The sequence below is a fragment of the Scyliorhinus canicula genome, chromosome 6, assembly GCF_902713615.1.
Source record: "Scyliorhinus canicula chromosome 6, sScyCan1.1, whole genome shotgun sequence".
Taxonomy (NCBI): Eukaryota; Metazoa; Chordata; class Chondrichthyes; order Carcharhiniformes; family Scyliorhinidae; genus Scyliorhinus; species Scyliorhinus canicula.
The window spans coordinates 126,554,163-126,571,666 of record NC_052151.1 but is presented as its reverse complement, the minus strand read 5'-3'; the positions used below and the strand labels follow the sequence as shown (position 1 = coordinate 126,571,666).

The following is a 17,504-nucleotide window of genomic DNA, read 5'->3' as shown; positions in this document are numbered from 1 at the left end:
CATCATCATATGAAGGTGTGTTGATTCAAAGCCTGAAAGAGAGTGAAGGCAGTTTGAAATGTATGTCTCAATTTTTTAAACTAAGAGTTGGTCACTCTAGTCCTGAAATAGTGAGTTGACTCCCAACTTGGAGTCTCATTCAATGGAGCTGAACAGTAGAAAATCAGATCGATCCAAGATAATGCATCGGCTCACTGTACCTTCAGTTTTCCAGCCACTTGAGCTGTAATTATTAAAATTATTGTAGAAAAGTTACACACACTAGAATATGCTTTAACAAAATATTATGAATAGGGAGTATCTAGTACATGTGAACATAAACTGCATAACGTGTGAGGACATAGTAATGTATATGCACAACACTTTCCTGGAGATTAGAACTTTTCAAAAGAACAATGACCCAGATTTTGTATTCAGTGGAAGAGATTCTGCTCACCGCTGACCTGGAAGAAAATTTCCTGCAAAGATGTAACAATCCCTTGTGGCGTGGATTACACATTTCCAAGTGGTGCCAAGTCAAGAGGATGTCTAGGCATCCAGCAACAGTAATATCATCAAGCAGGGTGAGAAGCTAATCACATTGCAGTATTCTTACAGGCAGTAGAGCAGGGCATGAAATCACTGATTATCCTTCACTTTTAGAAATTATACAGAGGGGAAAGTAAATGATTGAGCTAATATTTCACAGATATTAGAGACTAAAATTTCCTTAAAAGTCTTTGAAGAGACAAGGACGTACCCACAACCGCCACGACAGACACTACTGGAAGACCTACTGGACGCAAGTATCCTAGAGAAAGGGAACTGTAGTGACATGTATGACCGACTGGTAGATAGGGACGACACCGTACTGGACGCAACAAGGAGGAAATGGGAGGACGACCTGGGGATGGAGATCGGGTGGGGACTCTGGAGCGAAGCACTGCATAGGGTCAACTCCACCTCCACGTGCGCAAGGCTCAGCCTGACGCAACTAAAAGTGGTACATAGAGCCCACTTAACAAGAACCCGTATGAGTAGGTTCTTCCCGGAGGTGGAAGACAGATGTGAACGGTGCCAAAGAGGCCCGGCCAACCACGCCCACATGTTCTGGTCTTGCCCCAGACTCGTGGAGTACTGGACAGCCTTCTTCGAGGTTATGTCCAAAGTGGTGGGAGTGAGGGTGGAGCCATGCCCGATAGTGGCGGTCTTCGGGGTTTCAGAACAGCCAGATCTATTCCTGGGGAGGAGGGCAGACGCCCTTGCCTTTGCCTCCCTGATCGCCCGCCGTAGAATCCTGTTTGGCTGGCGGTCAGCAGCACCGCCCAGAGCTGCGGACTGGCTGTCCGACCTCTCGGAATCTCTCCAAATGGAGAAAATCAAATTTGCCATCCGAGGGTCGGACGACGGCTTCCACAGAACGTGGGAGCCATTCATGCAACTGTTCCGGGACCTATTTGTGGCCAATGTACAAGAGGAAGAATAGTCGGGGGAAGGTAGCGGGAGGGGGGGGGGCTACAGGTTCGTTACGGGGGTTCGATGGCTAGCTAAGGCCCAAAACCAAACTAAATAAACATGTCGAGGGGGGGGGGGGGGGGGGGGGGGGGGGGGGGGGGGGGGGGGGGGCGCAGTTACTACTACGAAGATGCTTACCTGTAAATATGTATGTTAATTTTTGCGTGTTTGTTTTTTTTCTTTTTTCTTTCTCCTAACAATTTGTAATTTGTTCAATATAAAATATGAAAACTGAATAAAAACATTTATAAAAAAAAAAAGTCTTTGAAAATGGTAACATTAAAAAACTAGATTTCTTTTAAAAATGGAAAAACTTAACATTACACGAATAAATAAAGTTTCCAGGACCAGAGAGGTTCTTAAGAGTAATTATGACTTAGTATGCTCTTTAAAACCCCAGTCATACGTTAATAACCAGATGCAACTGTTTCAGGGTTCTTTGGTACAGCGATGTTACAGTAATGGAATGTTCTAATTAGTTTAGTGATTTCTGCAGTGACTTCACAACATCACGCCTAATGGTGAGGTAGAGAAACACTGACAACAACCTTTGGATTTTTGCATTTTACTGTACATGTGTGAACTCCAGAGGTAGTTGTCAGTTTCAGAGAAATAGGTGGTGTCTGCTGACAGTTTCACAATCAGTACTACTGCAAAAACTGGTCCAATGGTTCAAGCTGTGCAAGAAACGCGAAGATAATTTTCTACATCGACCATGTTCAAGCAAGTAGAATCAATGAGTAGGAGTGTCTGTAACAGCTGGAAAGGATTCTAGAGCATTGAGAAAAATATTGCTGAATATTCCTAGCCTGGGGTGGGGGAGGTGGGGGGGGGGGGGGGGGGGGGGGTTGGAAAGCGGCATCCCAGGAAGTTAGCAGGGAGCCAGGAACTTTCCCAGGGAGGGCAGTTAATTAATATCGTTATGGCCCTAATTGGAGAAATTCTGCCGACAGCGGCGCGGTTCCCTGCTACATGCAGAGCCCACCGGTAATATGGCAAACCTCCCTGTGGCAGACTCCCACAATCCTTTAGGAGCCATCCGAGGGGTCTTACTATCCTCCCCCATCTAATTAGTACGCATGATTTTACCCTTCAGGGGTTGTGAGGTGCTCTCGAGATAATTCTCCTGCCTCAGTGGGGCACCTCCTAGTGGGGCTACCTAGCTTTCAGAGTTGTGAACCCTCTGACTGGCTCTGCCACATCAGGACCCCTCCTGCCAGCCTTAATAGGATGACCAGCTCAGAAGCAGCAAATGAGGAGGCCGCCACTGTGCCAGTCCCAGTTATGCGCAGGCTCAGGATCCCCATTTGGTCCTGAAACCTATGGGAACATCCTGCCGATTGTCACAAATTACAGAAAGAGAAATTCCATTTTTCAGAACCATGTTAGATATTCACTATGTTGTTAAACCCTTTTAGACCAACCTTGATGTACTATGTAGATGACATATGATAATGTCTAAACTCACAACCATGGTGACTAGCGGGTCTAAATGAGAAATATTCTGGCATTATTAAAACCAAATGGTTAACTCAGTGGTTCAAACTTGCTGGACATAAGGAAGTTTCGGTAAGCACCTGTTCTTAAAAAAAAAAAAATTTTTATTGGAATTTTTTACAGAAAATATAAAAATATAACAACAAACAATAAAATGCAACAAAATACCCCATAACAACCATAACACCCCCCAAACTGTATCAACGCATGTATCCCATCCCCCCCAACCCCAACAAGAGAACTTAACAATAAGTTAAAATTAAATAAACCAAATTTAAATAAAATAAACAAACATGCCTGAAGAACCCTTGTACCGATCCTCTCAGGGTGAATTTGACTTTCTCTAGCCTAATAAAACCCGCCATGTCATTGATACAGGTCTCCACGCTAGGGGGCCTCGCATCCTTCCATTGTAGCAAAATCCTTCGCCGGGCTACTAGAGACGCAAAGGCCAGCACACCGGCCTCTTTCGCCTCCTGCACTCCCGGCTCCACCCCAACCCCAAAAATCGCGAGTTCCCATCCTGGCTTGACCCTGGATCCCACCACCCTTGACACCGTCCTCGCCACCCCCTTCCAGAACTCCTCCAGTGCCGGGCATGCCCAGAACATATGGGCATGGTTCGCTGGACTCGCCGAGCACCTGACACACCTGTCTTCATCCCCAAAGAACCTACTCATCCTCGTCCCAGTCATGTGGGCCCAGTGCAGCACCTTGAATTGGATGAGGCTAAGCCGCGCACACGAGGAGGAAGAATTAACCCTTTCGAGGGCATCAGCCCATGTCCCGTCCTCGATCTGTTCCCCCAGTTCCCCCTCCCACTTAGTTTTCAGCTCCTCTACTGACGCCTCCTCCACCTCCTGCATAGCCTTGTAGATATTGGATATCTTCCCCTCTCCGACCCAGACCCCTGAAAGCACCCTGTCCCTCACCCCCCTCGTGGGAAGCGCAGGGAATCCCTCCACCTGCCGTCTAGCAAATGCCTCTACCTGCAGATACCTGAACATGTTTTCCGGGGGGAGCCCAAATTTCTCCTCCAACTCCCCCAGGCTTGCAAACCTCCCGTCGATAAGCAGGTCCCTCAGATGTCTGATGCCTGCTCTGTGCCAACCCTGAAATCCCCCATCAATGTTCCCCGGGACGAACCTATGGTTCCCCCTTAACGGAGCCTCCATCGAGCCCCCCACTTCTCCCCTATGTCGCCTCCACTGCCCCCAAATCTTGAGGGTAGCCGCCACCACCGGACTCGTGGTATACCTCATGGGAGGGAGCGGCCACGGCACCGTTACCAGGGCCCCCAGGCTTGTATCCCCACAGGATGCTCTCTCCATCCATTTCCATGCTGCCCCCTCCCCCTCCATCACCATCGACACGTTGACCGCCCAGTAGTACCCCGAGAGATTGGGCAACGCCAGCCCCCCCCCCCCCATCTCTACCCCGCTCCAAGAAGACCCTCTTCACCCTCGGGGTGCCATGCGCCCAAACAAAGCTCATGCTGCTGCTGGTCACCCTTCTGAAAAAGGCCCTAGGGATAAAGATGGGCAAGCACTGGAAGAGGAACAAGAACCCCGGGAGAACCGTCATTTTGACGGACTGCACTCTACCCGCCAACGATAGCGGCACCATGTCCCACCTTTTAAACTCCTCCTCCATCTGCTCCACCAGTCTGGTAAAGTTAAGCTTATGGAGAGTCCCCCAACTCCTGGCCACCTGCACCCCCAGGTATCTGAAACTCTTCACTGCCCTCCTAAAAGGGAGCCTCCCAATTTCCCCCTCTTGATCTCCCGGGTGCACTACAAATACCTCGCTCTTTCCTAAATTTAGCTTGTAGCCCGAGAAGCCCCCAAATTCCGCTAACAGCTCCATCACCCCCGGCATTCCCCCCTCTGGGTCCGCCACATACAACAGCAGGTTGTCCGCATACAGCGATGCCCGGTGTTCCTCCCCACCCCGCACCAGACCCCTCCATCTCCCTGACTCCGTCAACGCCATAGCCAGCTTGTTCAATCACCAGTGCGAAGAGCAAGGGGGACAGGGGGCACCCCTGCCTGGTCCCACGATAAAGCCAAAAGTCCTCCGATCTCCTTCCATTTGTAACTACACTCGCCATCGGAGCCGCGTAGAGCAGCCTCACCCATTTGATGAATCACTCCCCAAATCCAAACCGCTCCAGCAACTCCCACAGGTACCCCCACTCAACTCTATCAAACGCTTTCTCTGCGTCCAGTGCCACCACTATCTCCGTCTCCCCCTCCACTGCCGGTATCATGATAACATTTATCTGTCTCCGTACATTCGTGTTGAGCTGCCGCCCCTTGACAAATCCTGTCTGATCTTCGTGTATCACCTCTGGCACACAATCCTCTATCCTGGTGGCCAGGATCTTCGCCAGCAACTTAGCGTCTACATTGAGGAGCGAGATAGGCCTGTATGATCCACACTGCAAGGGGTCCTTATCCCACTTTAGGATCAAAGAGATCAGTGCCCGCGACATCGTCGGGGGCAAGGCCCCCCCCCTCCCATGCCTCATTGAAGGCTCGCACCAGCAGTGGGCCCACTAGGTCTGCATACTTTTTGTAAAATTCCACCGGGAACCCGTCCGGCCCCGGGGCCTTACCTGACTGCATTTGTCCAATCCCCCTGACTAGCTCCTCCAACTCTATCGGCGCCCCCAGCCCCTCTACCAGCCCCTCTTGAACTCTTGGGAAACATAGCCTGTTCATGAAGCTCTCCATCCCCCCTCTCCCCATCGGAGGTTCCGACCGGTACAGTTCCTCGTAGAAGTCCCTAAAGACCCCATTTACTTCTGTCCCCTTCTGCACTACATTTCCACCCCCATCCTTCACTCCACCAATTTCCCTAGCCGCATCTCGCCTGCGGAGCTGATGCGCCAACATCCTGCTTGCCTTCTCCCCATACTCATATACCGCGCCCTGCGCCCTCCTCCACTGTGTCTCTGCCTTTCTGGTGGTCAACAAGTCAAATTTGGCCTGCACACTGCGCCGTTCCACCAGCAACCCTTCCTCCGGTGCCTCCGCATATCTCCTGTCCACATCCAGGAGCTCCCCCACAAGTCTGTCCCTCTCCTTCCTCCCCCTCCTTTCCCTGTGGGCCCGGATGGAGATCAGCTCCCCCCGGATCACTGCTTTCAGATCCTCCCAGACCATCCCCACCCGGACCTCCCCCATATCATTGGTATCCAGATACCCCTCAATACTTCCCCGGACCCTCCTACACACCTCCTCATCAGCCAGCATCCCCACATCCAGGCGCCAGAGCGGGCGCTGGTCCCGCGCCTCCCCCATCTCCAGATCAACCCAGTGCGGAGCATGGTCTGAAATCGCTATGGCCGAATACTCGGCATCCTGCACCCTCGGGATCAATCCCCTGCTCAGGACGAAAAAGTCTATTCGGGAATAAACCCTATGGACATGAGAGAAAAAGGAATACTCCCGCGCTCTCGGCCTCCCAAACCTCCAGGGATCCACCCCTCCCATCTGGTCCATGTATCCCCTCAGTACTTTGGCCGCCGCCGGTCTCCTACCCGTCCTTGAACTGGACCGGTCCAGTGGGGGATCCAGCACTGTGTTGAAATCTCCCCCCATGATCAGGCCCCCTGCCTCCAAGTCCGGGATGCGGCCCAACAAGCACCTCACGAAGCCAGCATCATCCCAATTCAGGGCATATACATTAACCAGCACCACCTTGTCTCCCTGCAGCCTACCCTTCACCATGATATATCTGCCCTCCTTGTCCGACACCACCTCAGCCGCCTCGAACGTCACCCTCTTCCCCACCAGAATCGCCACCCCCCGGTTCTTCGCGTCCAATCCTGAGTGAAAAACCTGCCCCACCCACCCCTTCCTCAGACGAACCTGGTCCGCCACCTTCAAGTGGGTCTCCTGGAGCATAACCACGTCCGCCTTCAACCCCCTCAGATGAGAAAATACCCTAGTTCTCTTAACCGGCCCATTCAGCCCCCTCACGTTCCAGGTAATCAGCCGGATCAGAGGGCAACCCGCCCCCTCCCCCGCCGGCTAGCCATAGCTCATCGACTGCTCTCCCCAGGCCAGCTTGCCCCAGGCCAGCACACCCCGCCCGACCCGTTCCCCATGGCGATAATGCCTCTCCTCTACCCCCCAGCTCCTTCCTGGTCATTCCAGCAGCAACCCGGTATCCCCCCCCCCCCCACCCCCCCAGGCTAGGACCCCTCCTAGCCGCGACGCACCCTCCATAGTACGTCCGTGAGTCAGCTCCCGCCAAAACCCATCCCCTCCTGGCATGGGGTCATCCCCCTCTTGCCACACCTCCTTGGCACCGCTTCAGCGCGGGAAAGAAGACCAGTAGAAGCCCTGCCCCCACCGCCAGCTCCGCCCCCCCTTCCCCGCAGTGTGGGAAACCAGAGGAAAGCCCGCGCTTTCACGCTGCCACACCCCACCCTTCTGACACAGCTCTCCAAAATCTAGTTTCACCCCAACCCCCAGCCCCGTACAGAAGAGAACATATAAAGCACAAACCCCCAACATTCCCCACCTAACCTACAACCATACCCAACAGACAAACCCACCCGTAAACAGAGCGAAAAGAAAACCAGCATAAAAAACACACATGTCAAAGTTGAAAAAGTTGAAAAAACAGCAACAGCGAAAACAGCAACAGCCATAGTGTGTCCCCAGACCCTAGTTCGAGTCCAGCTTCTCCGCCTGTACAAAGGCCCACGCCTCCTCCGGGCACTCGAAGTAGTGGTGCCGGTCCTTGTATGTCACCCACAGGCGCGCAGGCTGCAGCATTTCAAATCTGACCTGCTTGGCATGAAGCACTGCCTTCGTCCGGTTGAACCCGGCCCGCCGCTTAGCCACCTCCGCACTCCAGTCCTGGTAGATTCTCACTACCGAATTCTCCCACTTGCTGCTCCTCTCTTTCTTAGCCCAGCGCAGCACACACTCCCGGTCGCTGAATCGATGGAACCGCACCAGCACCGCCCGCGGGGTTCATTTGCCTTGGGCCTCCTGGCCATCACTCTGTGAGATCCCTCAAGCTCCAGGGGCAAATGGAAGGACCCCGCTCCCATCAGCGAGCTCAGCATCATGGTCACATACGCCGGGAGATCCGACCCCTCCAGCCCCTCCGCCAGGCCCAGGATCCTCAAAATCTTTCGCCTTGTGCGAACGTCCAGCTCCTCCAAGCGGTCTTGCCACTTTTTGTGAAGTGCCTCGTGCAACTCCACTTTCCCCACGAGGACCACGGCCTCCTCCTCCCTTTCAACGGCCTGCTGCTGCAACTCCCAAATGGACGCCTCCTGGGCCGCCTGGGTCCCAAGCAGCTTGTTGGTAGTTGCATTCATGGAGTCCAGCAACTCAGCCTTCAGCTGCGCAAAACAGCGCAGAAGAGAAGCTTGCTGCTCCTGCGGCCACTTCCACCAGTCCTCGGGTGTCCCGCCGGCCGCCATTTTGTCCTTCTTCCCCCGCTTTTCTTGGGGAGCTGCTGCAGCTTTTTCCTTTGCCCCACTCCGGGTGAGCACCATAAATTATGGGGAAAGCTCCTCCAGACACCTTCCCCCACCGGGATTCGTTGAAACAGCGCCGTTTGGGGCCCTCAAATCGGCCCAAAAGTCCCTAAATAGCGGGAGCTGCCGAACGTGCGGCTTAGCTCCGCATAGCCGCAACCAGAAGTCCCCTTCGGTAAGCACCTGTAAACGTATCAGCTGAATTCTGTTGTTACTCTGTCTCATCCTTGGAAATAGGCATAAAAGCTATGAGAGAAAGGTTACTGTTACTGCTGCTATTCCAGATGTTCAAAGTATTAGCTGTTCCCACTACAGCCTCCAGCAAAAGTCGGATGCTTTGATTAACCTGAAGAAATTTCCCTCTTTTACTAAAAGCTATGAAGTATATATTAAACATCCTTTGTTAATCTGTTTTAAAGGGTCAGGTAAGATGTCTTGCTTACACGCAAAGACTGGAAGCGATCGGGGCCTACCGATCCACGGGCGGGCCTGTGCCGTGGGGGCACTCTTTCCCCTCCGCGTCGGCCATCAACCTCCGCGATGGCCGAAGTGGAGGTGAACCCCCCCCTGAGTATGCGCGGGGATAACGTCAGCAGCCGCTGATGCTCCCGCGCATGCGCGGACTTCTGCCGGCCGGCGGAATCCCTTCGGCCCCGGCTGGCGTGGCGTCAAAGGCCTTTGCCGCCGGCCGGCGGCGCACCAACCAGAGCCTTGTACAGCCTCAGCAGTATATCACTGCTCTTGTACACTACCCTCTTGAAATGAATATTAAAACTGTATTTGCCTTTCTAACTGCCAACTGAACCTGTATGTTAACGTTAAGAGATTCGTGAACTAGGGGCGGAATTCTCCCCTACCCGGGGGTCCCGGCGCCGAGGAGTGGCGTGAAGCACTCTGGCGTCATGCTGCCCCAAAGGTGTGGAATCCTGTGCACCTTCAGGTGCTAGGCCAGCCAGGAAGGGGCTTGACGCCTCGCCAACCGGCGCCGAAGGGCCTCCGTCGGCCGGCGCGAGTTGGCACATGCGCGGGAGCACCAGCGTGTGCTGGCATCATCCCGGCGCATGCGTGGGGGGGGGGTGAATCATCTCTCCGTCAGCTATGGCAGAGGACACCAGCTGACGCGGATGAATAGAGTGTCCCCACGTCACAGGACCGCCCAGGATCGGTGGGCCCCGATCGCGGGCCAGGCCACCATGGGGGCAACTTCCGGTGCCAGATCCCCCCCCCCCGAGGCCCCCGCGCAGTCACGTCCCGCCGGTAAGGACCTACTCTAATTTACGCCAGTGGGATCAGTAAAAAAAAACGAGCGGCCACTCGGCCCATCGCGAACCGGAGAATCGCGGTTGGGGGGGGGGCGCTGCCAGCAGCCACCGATTGGCACGGCGCGATTCCCGCCCCTGCCAGATCTCTGGCGCCGAAGAATTCGGCAGCCAGCGGTGGTGGGATTCACGCTGCCCCCCGGTAATTCTTCGACCCGGCGGGCGGTCGGAGAATTCCGCCCTCGTCTCCCAACTCCCTTTATGATTCAGAATTCCCAAACCTTTCCCCACTTAGGAAATAGTCTATGCCTCTATTTTTCTATCAAAGTGCATAACCTTACACTTTTCCACACTGCCCACTCTCCTAGTCTGTCAAAGACCTTCTGCAGCCTCCCCGCTTCCTCAACACTATGTGTCCCTGTACATATCTTTGTATCTTCCGCAAACTTAGCAACAGTGCCCTTGTCAAAGGCCTTTGACACAGTATGGTCTACTTTATGTTCCTGTTTGATGATTGGATAGGAACTGCAGATGATGCAATTTTGGCTTAAGCATTTGCAAAGATAACATTTTGAGTTATTAAATTTGTGATGTAATGCTTGACAACATACATTTCAAGATAATCTTTAGGCAGTAAATTCCCTTTAATCGCGATAATACTGTTAAGATAATACTATATTTCAATAAATCAACAGGCCTTTCAAACCTGGGTGCAATTTAATAGAGAGAAGATTACAGGTCCACTGATTACTCTGAATTCAACTATCTCATGAATACTTTTGTTTGAGGAGAGTGAAATGATGCTAAAGGAAAACAACCAAACAGGTTTACAAAGAGAATGAAGGCAAGTGGTAAAATGAAATGAAATGAAAATAGCTTATTGTCACAAGTAGGCTTCAAATGAAGTTACTGTGAAAAGCCCCTGGTATCTGCCCAATCTGCAAAATGGGAGAATTGTAACAGCTATTCTTAATCTCATTGTGACATTTTCAGCATAGTTTCTTTTCTGTCGTCATTTGAAACCTTTAGAATGGAGGAAAATTTGGGAATAATAACATTAAAAAAAACTTCTACAGAATTGGAGGGTGCACAAAAACAGATGGAGACAATTTTATTTATACAAATCAAAAGGGCATGCAGTTTATCACTGAATATGTACATTTGGCTGGAGACATTACCTGTGGCTATGCCATCAAAAAGTGACAGTACTCGAACAGGTTTTCTCTTCTCAGCAGCAATAGGTGCAAACAACTTTGGTGGGTCCTGCAAATTCAAGTAAATAAAAATATTAACAGAATTTCAGACCAATGCGTGACATTATAGAAACATCCCTTGGTGTAAAAGACTACACTTGTGGATCTCCTTTGGAGAAGTTGATTGCTTTATGAATTGCAAATAGTTTTCTTTCTTTTTAATACTGTATTTTATTTAAGTGTCAAGCGAAAATTTGCAAAGAGAGGTGTGATGGACAAACTATAACCGGATATGGTCAGGGACAATTTGTTCTCGAGTTTCAAGGAATCACAGATCCCTCCATCCTAATTAATCTGATGTACTGCATTTATTTTTGCAGTATAATCTGGTGCACGATCGCTAAATTTTCCCTGCCTAGATCAGATGAAATGGAGATGGGACATTGGAATAATAGCTGCTGAGGAGAAAGGGCAGAAGTCCTATCTCAGTTTCTATCCTCTGCCATTTTCCGAGGGCAGGAGAGCCAGTGGGCCTTGGAACAGGCTGTTCCTATTAATGAGGTACTCAGTGTCATTGTGGGCTTATGAAGAGCTGTCCCAAGGTAAGTTATAATATTTTTTGATAAGGCAGATGGGCTTTAGCAGCTGGCTGTACCAGACCAATTAAATGGAGGTGAGGACAGGATTGGCTGTGAGCCTAAGTGAAAGGTTACTGTCTGAAGTAGCAGTGAAAGTACTGAACATGGCAGAGGGGTCCTACCCAGTGATATAAAAATAGACTCATTTTAAAGAAAGATTCACCAACATACCCTCTCTCACCTTCCAAGCCTCTGTAATGTGGAAATTTTAACTTTGCCAACTTCTGTCCTAAAATATTACTGAGTAAATGGTTGCTGAAGCAAGTCACAATGTGGCCCACATTTTGACTAACCCATTTCCTTGCTAGTTCATCGGGCCATTAACTCCTCACTTGATCAAAATAGCAGTCTTTTCCTGTTTAAATTTCCACCGGAATTGAACCTTACTCACGATTCCCACTTTCAACATGAAATCTGACTTTGTTTCTCCAACTCTCCTCCAAAACATTGATCCCAGCTTCTGCTTTGTTCATTGTATTAATTCTCAGGACTTTCTGCTGCTGGCAAAACAAGCATTTTTGTTGCCCACCCCTAATTTTCTTAGATAAGGTGGTGGTGACCCACCTTCTTGAACTACTGCAATCCATAGGTACATGCATGGTGCTGTAAGTAAGGTAATTTGAGGTTTTTGATCCAGTGACAGTGAAAAACAGTAATATAGTTCCAAGTCAGGGTGGGTTGTTACTTGGAGGTGAACTCGCAGGTGATGGTTTTCCTCTGCATCTGCTGTTCATGCCTTTCTAGCTAGTAGAAGTGACAGGTTTCGAAGGTGCTGTCAAAGGTTTGGTAAATTGCTGCAGTGCATCTTGTAGGTGGCACACACTGCTGCCAAAGCCCTGAGCCTTTCATCACCATCCCTTTCTCTTTGTTGAATTTGTTTTCCCCTCATGATCATCTATCTCTTTTTATTGCCATCTATCGTTCCCTTTTATCACCATCCAGCTCTATATATGCCCCCTTTGTAATATCATTAATTTAGTCAACTGACCCTTTTCATTGCCAATTAATTTATTCTCAATGTCATCCATTATCTTTCATTATGAGGGGAGATTGGATTGGATTGGATTTGTTTGTGTCACGTGTACCGAGGTACAGTGAAAAGTATTTTTCTGCGAGCACTCAACAGATCATTAACTACATAAGCATTGGCATCGGATGAAGCATACAGGGTGTAGTGTTAATGAGGTCAGTCCATAAAAGGGTCATTTGGGAGTCTGGTAACAGCGGGGAAGAAGCTGTTTTTGAGTTTGTTCGTGCGTGTTCTCAGACTTCTGTATCTCCTGCCCGATGGAAGAAGTTGGAAGAGTGAATAAGCCGGGTGGGAGGGATCTTTCATTATGCTGCCCGCTTTCCCCAGGCAGCGGGAGGTGTAGATGGAGTCAGTGGATGGGAGGCAGGTTCGTGTGATGGACTGGGCGGTGTTCACGACTCTCTGAAGTTTCTTGCGGTCCTGGGCCAAGCAGTTGCCATACCAGGCTGTGATGCAGCCCGATAGGATGCTTTCTATGGTCATACTCTGAGATGGTGGCGTAGTGGTAATGTTGCTGGATTAGTAATCCAGAGACCCAGGCTAATTCACTGGGGGTAAGGGTTCAAATCACACCTTGACAGCTGGTACAATTTGAATTCAGTTAATAAAATCTGGAATATTAAGCTAGCCTCAATAATAGTGATTACTGGCATTGACCGTTTCAAAAATCCATGTGATTCACTAGTGCCATCCTTACCTGGTCTGGCCAAATTGTGACTCCAGATCCACAGTAATGTGCCCGATTCTGAAATGTTCCAGCAAACCACTCAGTTCAACTGCCATCAATGGGCAAGCCATGATGTGGAGATGCCGGCGTTGGACTGGGGTGAGCACAGTAAGAAGTCTTACAACACCAGGTTAAAGTCCAACAGGTTTGTTTCAAACACGAGCTTTCGGAGCACGGCTCCTTCTTCAGGTGAATCTTCAGGTCTATCAATGGGCAACACATGCTGGACTTGCCAGCGATGCCCACAACCCATGAATGAATAAAGAAAAACTCAGTCTGACTCTTACTCAAGTCTGACTGTGGTTGACCTCCATTGATTGTTGTTGCATCAGAATGGATTCCTCTCTACGTTCATGGCACTTGCCCAATGGCAGGAATATAGGAGCGAACCACTAGCAGAACATAAGAAATAGGAGCATTCAATAAGATCATGGCTGATGACGATACTTACCCACCTTATCCCCATATCTCTTTATTCCCAAAGCTCTATTAATCTCGATGTGGAGATGCCGCCGTTGGACTGAGGGTGAGCACAGTAAGAAGTCTTACAACACCAGGTTAAAGTTCAACAGGTTTGTTTCAAACACTAGCTTTCGGAGCACTGCTCCTTCCTCACCTGGGGAAGGAGCAGTGCTCCGAGAGCTGGTGTTTGAAACAAACCTGTTGGACTTTAACCTGGTGGTGTAAGACTTCTTACACTATTAATCCCTGTATTGAACTGACCCAATAACTAAGCATTCAAAGCTTTTAGGATGGGTTCAGAGCCCATTGAATGAAGAAATGCATCTTTATTTCAGTCCGCCCCTTATCCTAGGAGTATGGCCAGTAATTCTAGATTCTTCAGCCAGAGGAAATATCCTCTTAACATTAGCCCTATCATGCCTTTAAGAATTTTATATATTTCCATGAGAAAACCTCTCATTTGTCCGAACTTTAGGGAATATGTCGACTGAATCTTTCCTCTTGGGAAAATCCCCACATTGTAGGAACAGTCTGGCGAACGTTCATTTTCAGAATGGCAAACTGCTGATGACACAAAGATAGGAAGGAAAGTAAATTGGCAAGAGGACATAAGATATCTACAAAGGGATTAAGATAGGATAAATGAGTGGCCAAGAATTTGGCAGATGGAGTACAATGTGGGAAACTTTTCCACTTTGGCAGCAAGAATACAAAAGCACGTTTTAAATTATTTGAATGGAAAATGAGTGCAGAATTCTACAGTACAGAAGGATCTGGGCGTCCTAGTACATAAATCTCAAAAAACTGGTATGCAGGTGCAACAAATGATTTGGAAGACAAATGGAACGTTATCATTTATTGCAAGGGGAATGGAATATACCAGGGAACTTGCTGCAGCCATACAGGGCCTTAGTTAGACCACACCTGGAGCACTGTGCACAGTTTTGGTCTCCTTAATCAAGCAAGGTTATAACTGCAATAGCAGCAGTTCAGAGGAGGTTCAGGCACCTGATTCTTGGGGTGAAAGGGTTAGCTTATGAGGAAAGGTTGAGCAGTGGACCTATACCTGTTGGAGTTTAGAAGACAAAGAAGAGATCTTATTGAAACGTATAGATCAGGGGTGGGCAAACTACGGCCCGCGGGCCGCATGCGGCCCGCCAAAGGTATTTCTGCGGCCCACCAAGTCATTAAAAAAAAATAAATAAATTTCTTTTTAAAAAATTTTTTAAAAAAAATTTTTTTTTTTTAAGGTTAATGGGGGGGGGGGGGGGGGGGGGGGGGCTGTTGGGTTACTTATTGGTATAGGGTGGATACGTTGACTTGAGTAGGGTGATCATTGCTCGGCACAACGTCGAGGGCCGAAGGGCCTGTTCTGTGCTGTTCTATGTTCTATATGAGGCGCCCAGAATCATAACCGGGTGAAGTAATTATTTTACTTAATATACTATGCGGCCCTTTGTGAATTGTGAATTTCTGAATGTGGCCCTTGCACGGAAAAGTTTGCCCACCCCTGGTATAGATCCTTAGGGACCTGACAGGGTGGATGTTGAGAGTATGTTTCCCTTTGGAGAAGTTTAGAACTAGGGAAACAACTTAAAAATTAGGGGTCTCGACTTCCGGTGGAGGCTATGAGGGAGTAAGTCACACATTTGGCGGCTCTCGTCAGACTTATGGACCTTTTCCCCGACGTTTTGGTACTTTTGAGTGCTGAATCTGAAGGCATAGGCACTCAGGCACTGATTCCAGATATAGGTGTACAGAATTAAGAAGCAGAAAGACTCGTAAACAGTTGAAGAAGTGAGCAAGCAAGGGCAGTGTGGGGGCTACTGCTGAGAACAATATGGCCGATGTCCGGACCCCGGTGCAGGCAGCCCAGCCAACAACGGAGCATCTCCTGAAGGTCATCCAAGAGGCCTTCACCGCGCTGAAACGGGACAGTTTAGACCCAATCCAGAAATCAATCGAGCGCCTGGAGCACAGGCTGGATGCCCAGGATGGGACGATCCAGAAGCTGGAGAAGGTGCTGGAGGAGCAGGAGGATCATCAAACGGTGGTGGAGGTAGAGATGGGGAGGCTGAAAGACCAACAAATAAGGCTTCTGGAGAAGGTGGAGGACCTGGAAAATAGGTCCGTCGGCAGAATTTAAGAATCGTTGGTCTCACAGAGGGGGCCAAGGGAGTGGATGCCGCCACATATGTGGCAGACATGTTCCAGAAGCTGTTGGGGAATGATGCCTTCCCTCGCCCGGTGGAGGTGGACAGTGTGCACCGAGCGCTGGCGAGGCAGCCGCGAGCGGGGGACACCCCCCCCCCCCTCCCCCCCCCCAAGCGACGGTGGTCTGGTTCCACAGGTTCCTGGACAAGGAGCGGGTGCTACAGTGGGCCAAGCGCACGCGGAGCTGCAATTGGAACAACAGTGTCTTGCGCATCTACCAGGACCTGAGCGTGGAGGTGGCCAGAAGGAGGGCAGGCTACAGGCAAGTCAAAGAGATTTTGTTTAAGAAGCAGGTGAAGTTTGGGCTACTATACCTGGCGCGCCTTTGGGTCACGCACGAGGGACAGCACCATTATTTTGAGGAGCCCGAGGACGGGATGGACTTCGCCAAGAGAGAAGGGTTGGTGCCGAACTGAGGACTTTTGGACTTAAGTTGAAATGTTATAAGTAATATTTACATATTTTTCTTGTTTCTTGTTTTTTTCTTCTGCATTCGAGTTTTCGCTGGAAAAGAGGGAAGTTAAGGTATTTGGTGCTGGGGGCTTTTTATGTTCTGATCAGGGTGGTTGGAAGTGCCTATAAGTTATTTTGTATCACTTGATTTGCACTAGCGTTGGGGTTTTCTTTGTTCCTTGTTTTTTATTTTTTTTCAGAGCAATTGAAAACGGGTAGCACGTTAGCATAGTGGTTAGCATAATTGCTTCACAGCTCCAGGGTCCCAGGTTCGATTCACGGTTTGGGTCACTGTCTGTGCGGAGTCTGCACGTTTTCCCCATGTGTGCGTCGTTTCCTCCAGTGCTCTGGTTTCCTCCCACAGTCCAAAGATGTGCAGGTTAGATGGATTGGCCATGCTAAGTTGCCCTTAGTGTCCAAAATTGCCCTTAGTGTTGAGTGGGGTTACTGGGTTATTGGGATAGGTTGGAGGTGTGGGCTTGGGTGGGGTGCTCTTTCCAAGAGCCGATGGGCTGAATGGCCTCCTTCTGCACTGTAAATTCTATGAAATTGCTCGAGGATGGCTGGTTTGGGGAAGTGGTGTCGATGGGCTGGGGGGGGGGGGGGATGGTTCAGAGGGAACAATAGGTGGGAGACTTGTTGGCGCCGGAGTCAAAAGTCACCAGGCTAGCTGGGTGAGCCGGTCTACGGAAGCCAGGTGGGGGGTGTGTATATAGCTAGTTTATGGCAGGGGTTAGGTTACAGGGTGTTGTTGCTAGGGGGAGGGGGGGGGGGTAGTTGATCTGCTGACGAGGGAGTGACTTGGGTTTGGTAACATGGAGGACGGAGGTGGGGACTGCCAGGAGGCAGGCCAGGGGAAGCACGACACAGGGGCTAGGGGCGGCCCCAAGAAAGGAGATGGCCGATCGGTGGGGGGGGGGGCACCGTGCCCCCCAACCAGGCTGATCACCTGGAACGTTAGAGGGTTGAACGGGCGGGTAAAGAGGGCATGTGTGTTCGTGCATCTGAGGGCACTGAAGGCGGACGTAATA

General features: G+C 50.2%; 1 protein-coding gene across 14 annotated transcripts in view; it reads right to left on the bottom strand.

The window, feature by feature from the left end:
- Positions 1–17,504, bottom strand: part of dnmt3ab (DNA (cytosine-5-)-methyltransferase 3 alpha b) — a 709,318-nt gene that overhangs the window by 129,050 nt on the left and 562,764 nt on the right. For all 14 annotated transcript variants that reach the window (XR_005460997.1, XR_005460998.1, XM_038800092.1 and 11 more), the window contains one exon: positions 10,935–11,019. Coding sequence is in view for 12 of the 14 variants with exons in the window: in XM_038800092.1 (XP_038656020.1) it covers positions 10,935–11,019 (85 nt within the window). In the remaining 2 variants the exon portion in view is untranslated. The remainder of the gene's footprint in view (positions 1–10,934; positions 11,020–17,504) is intronic.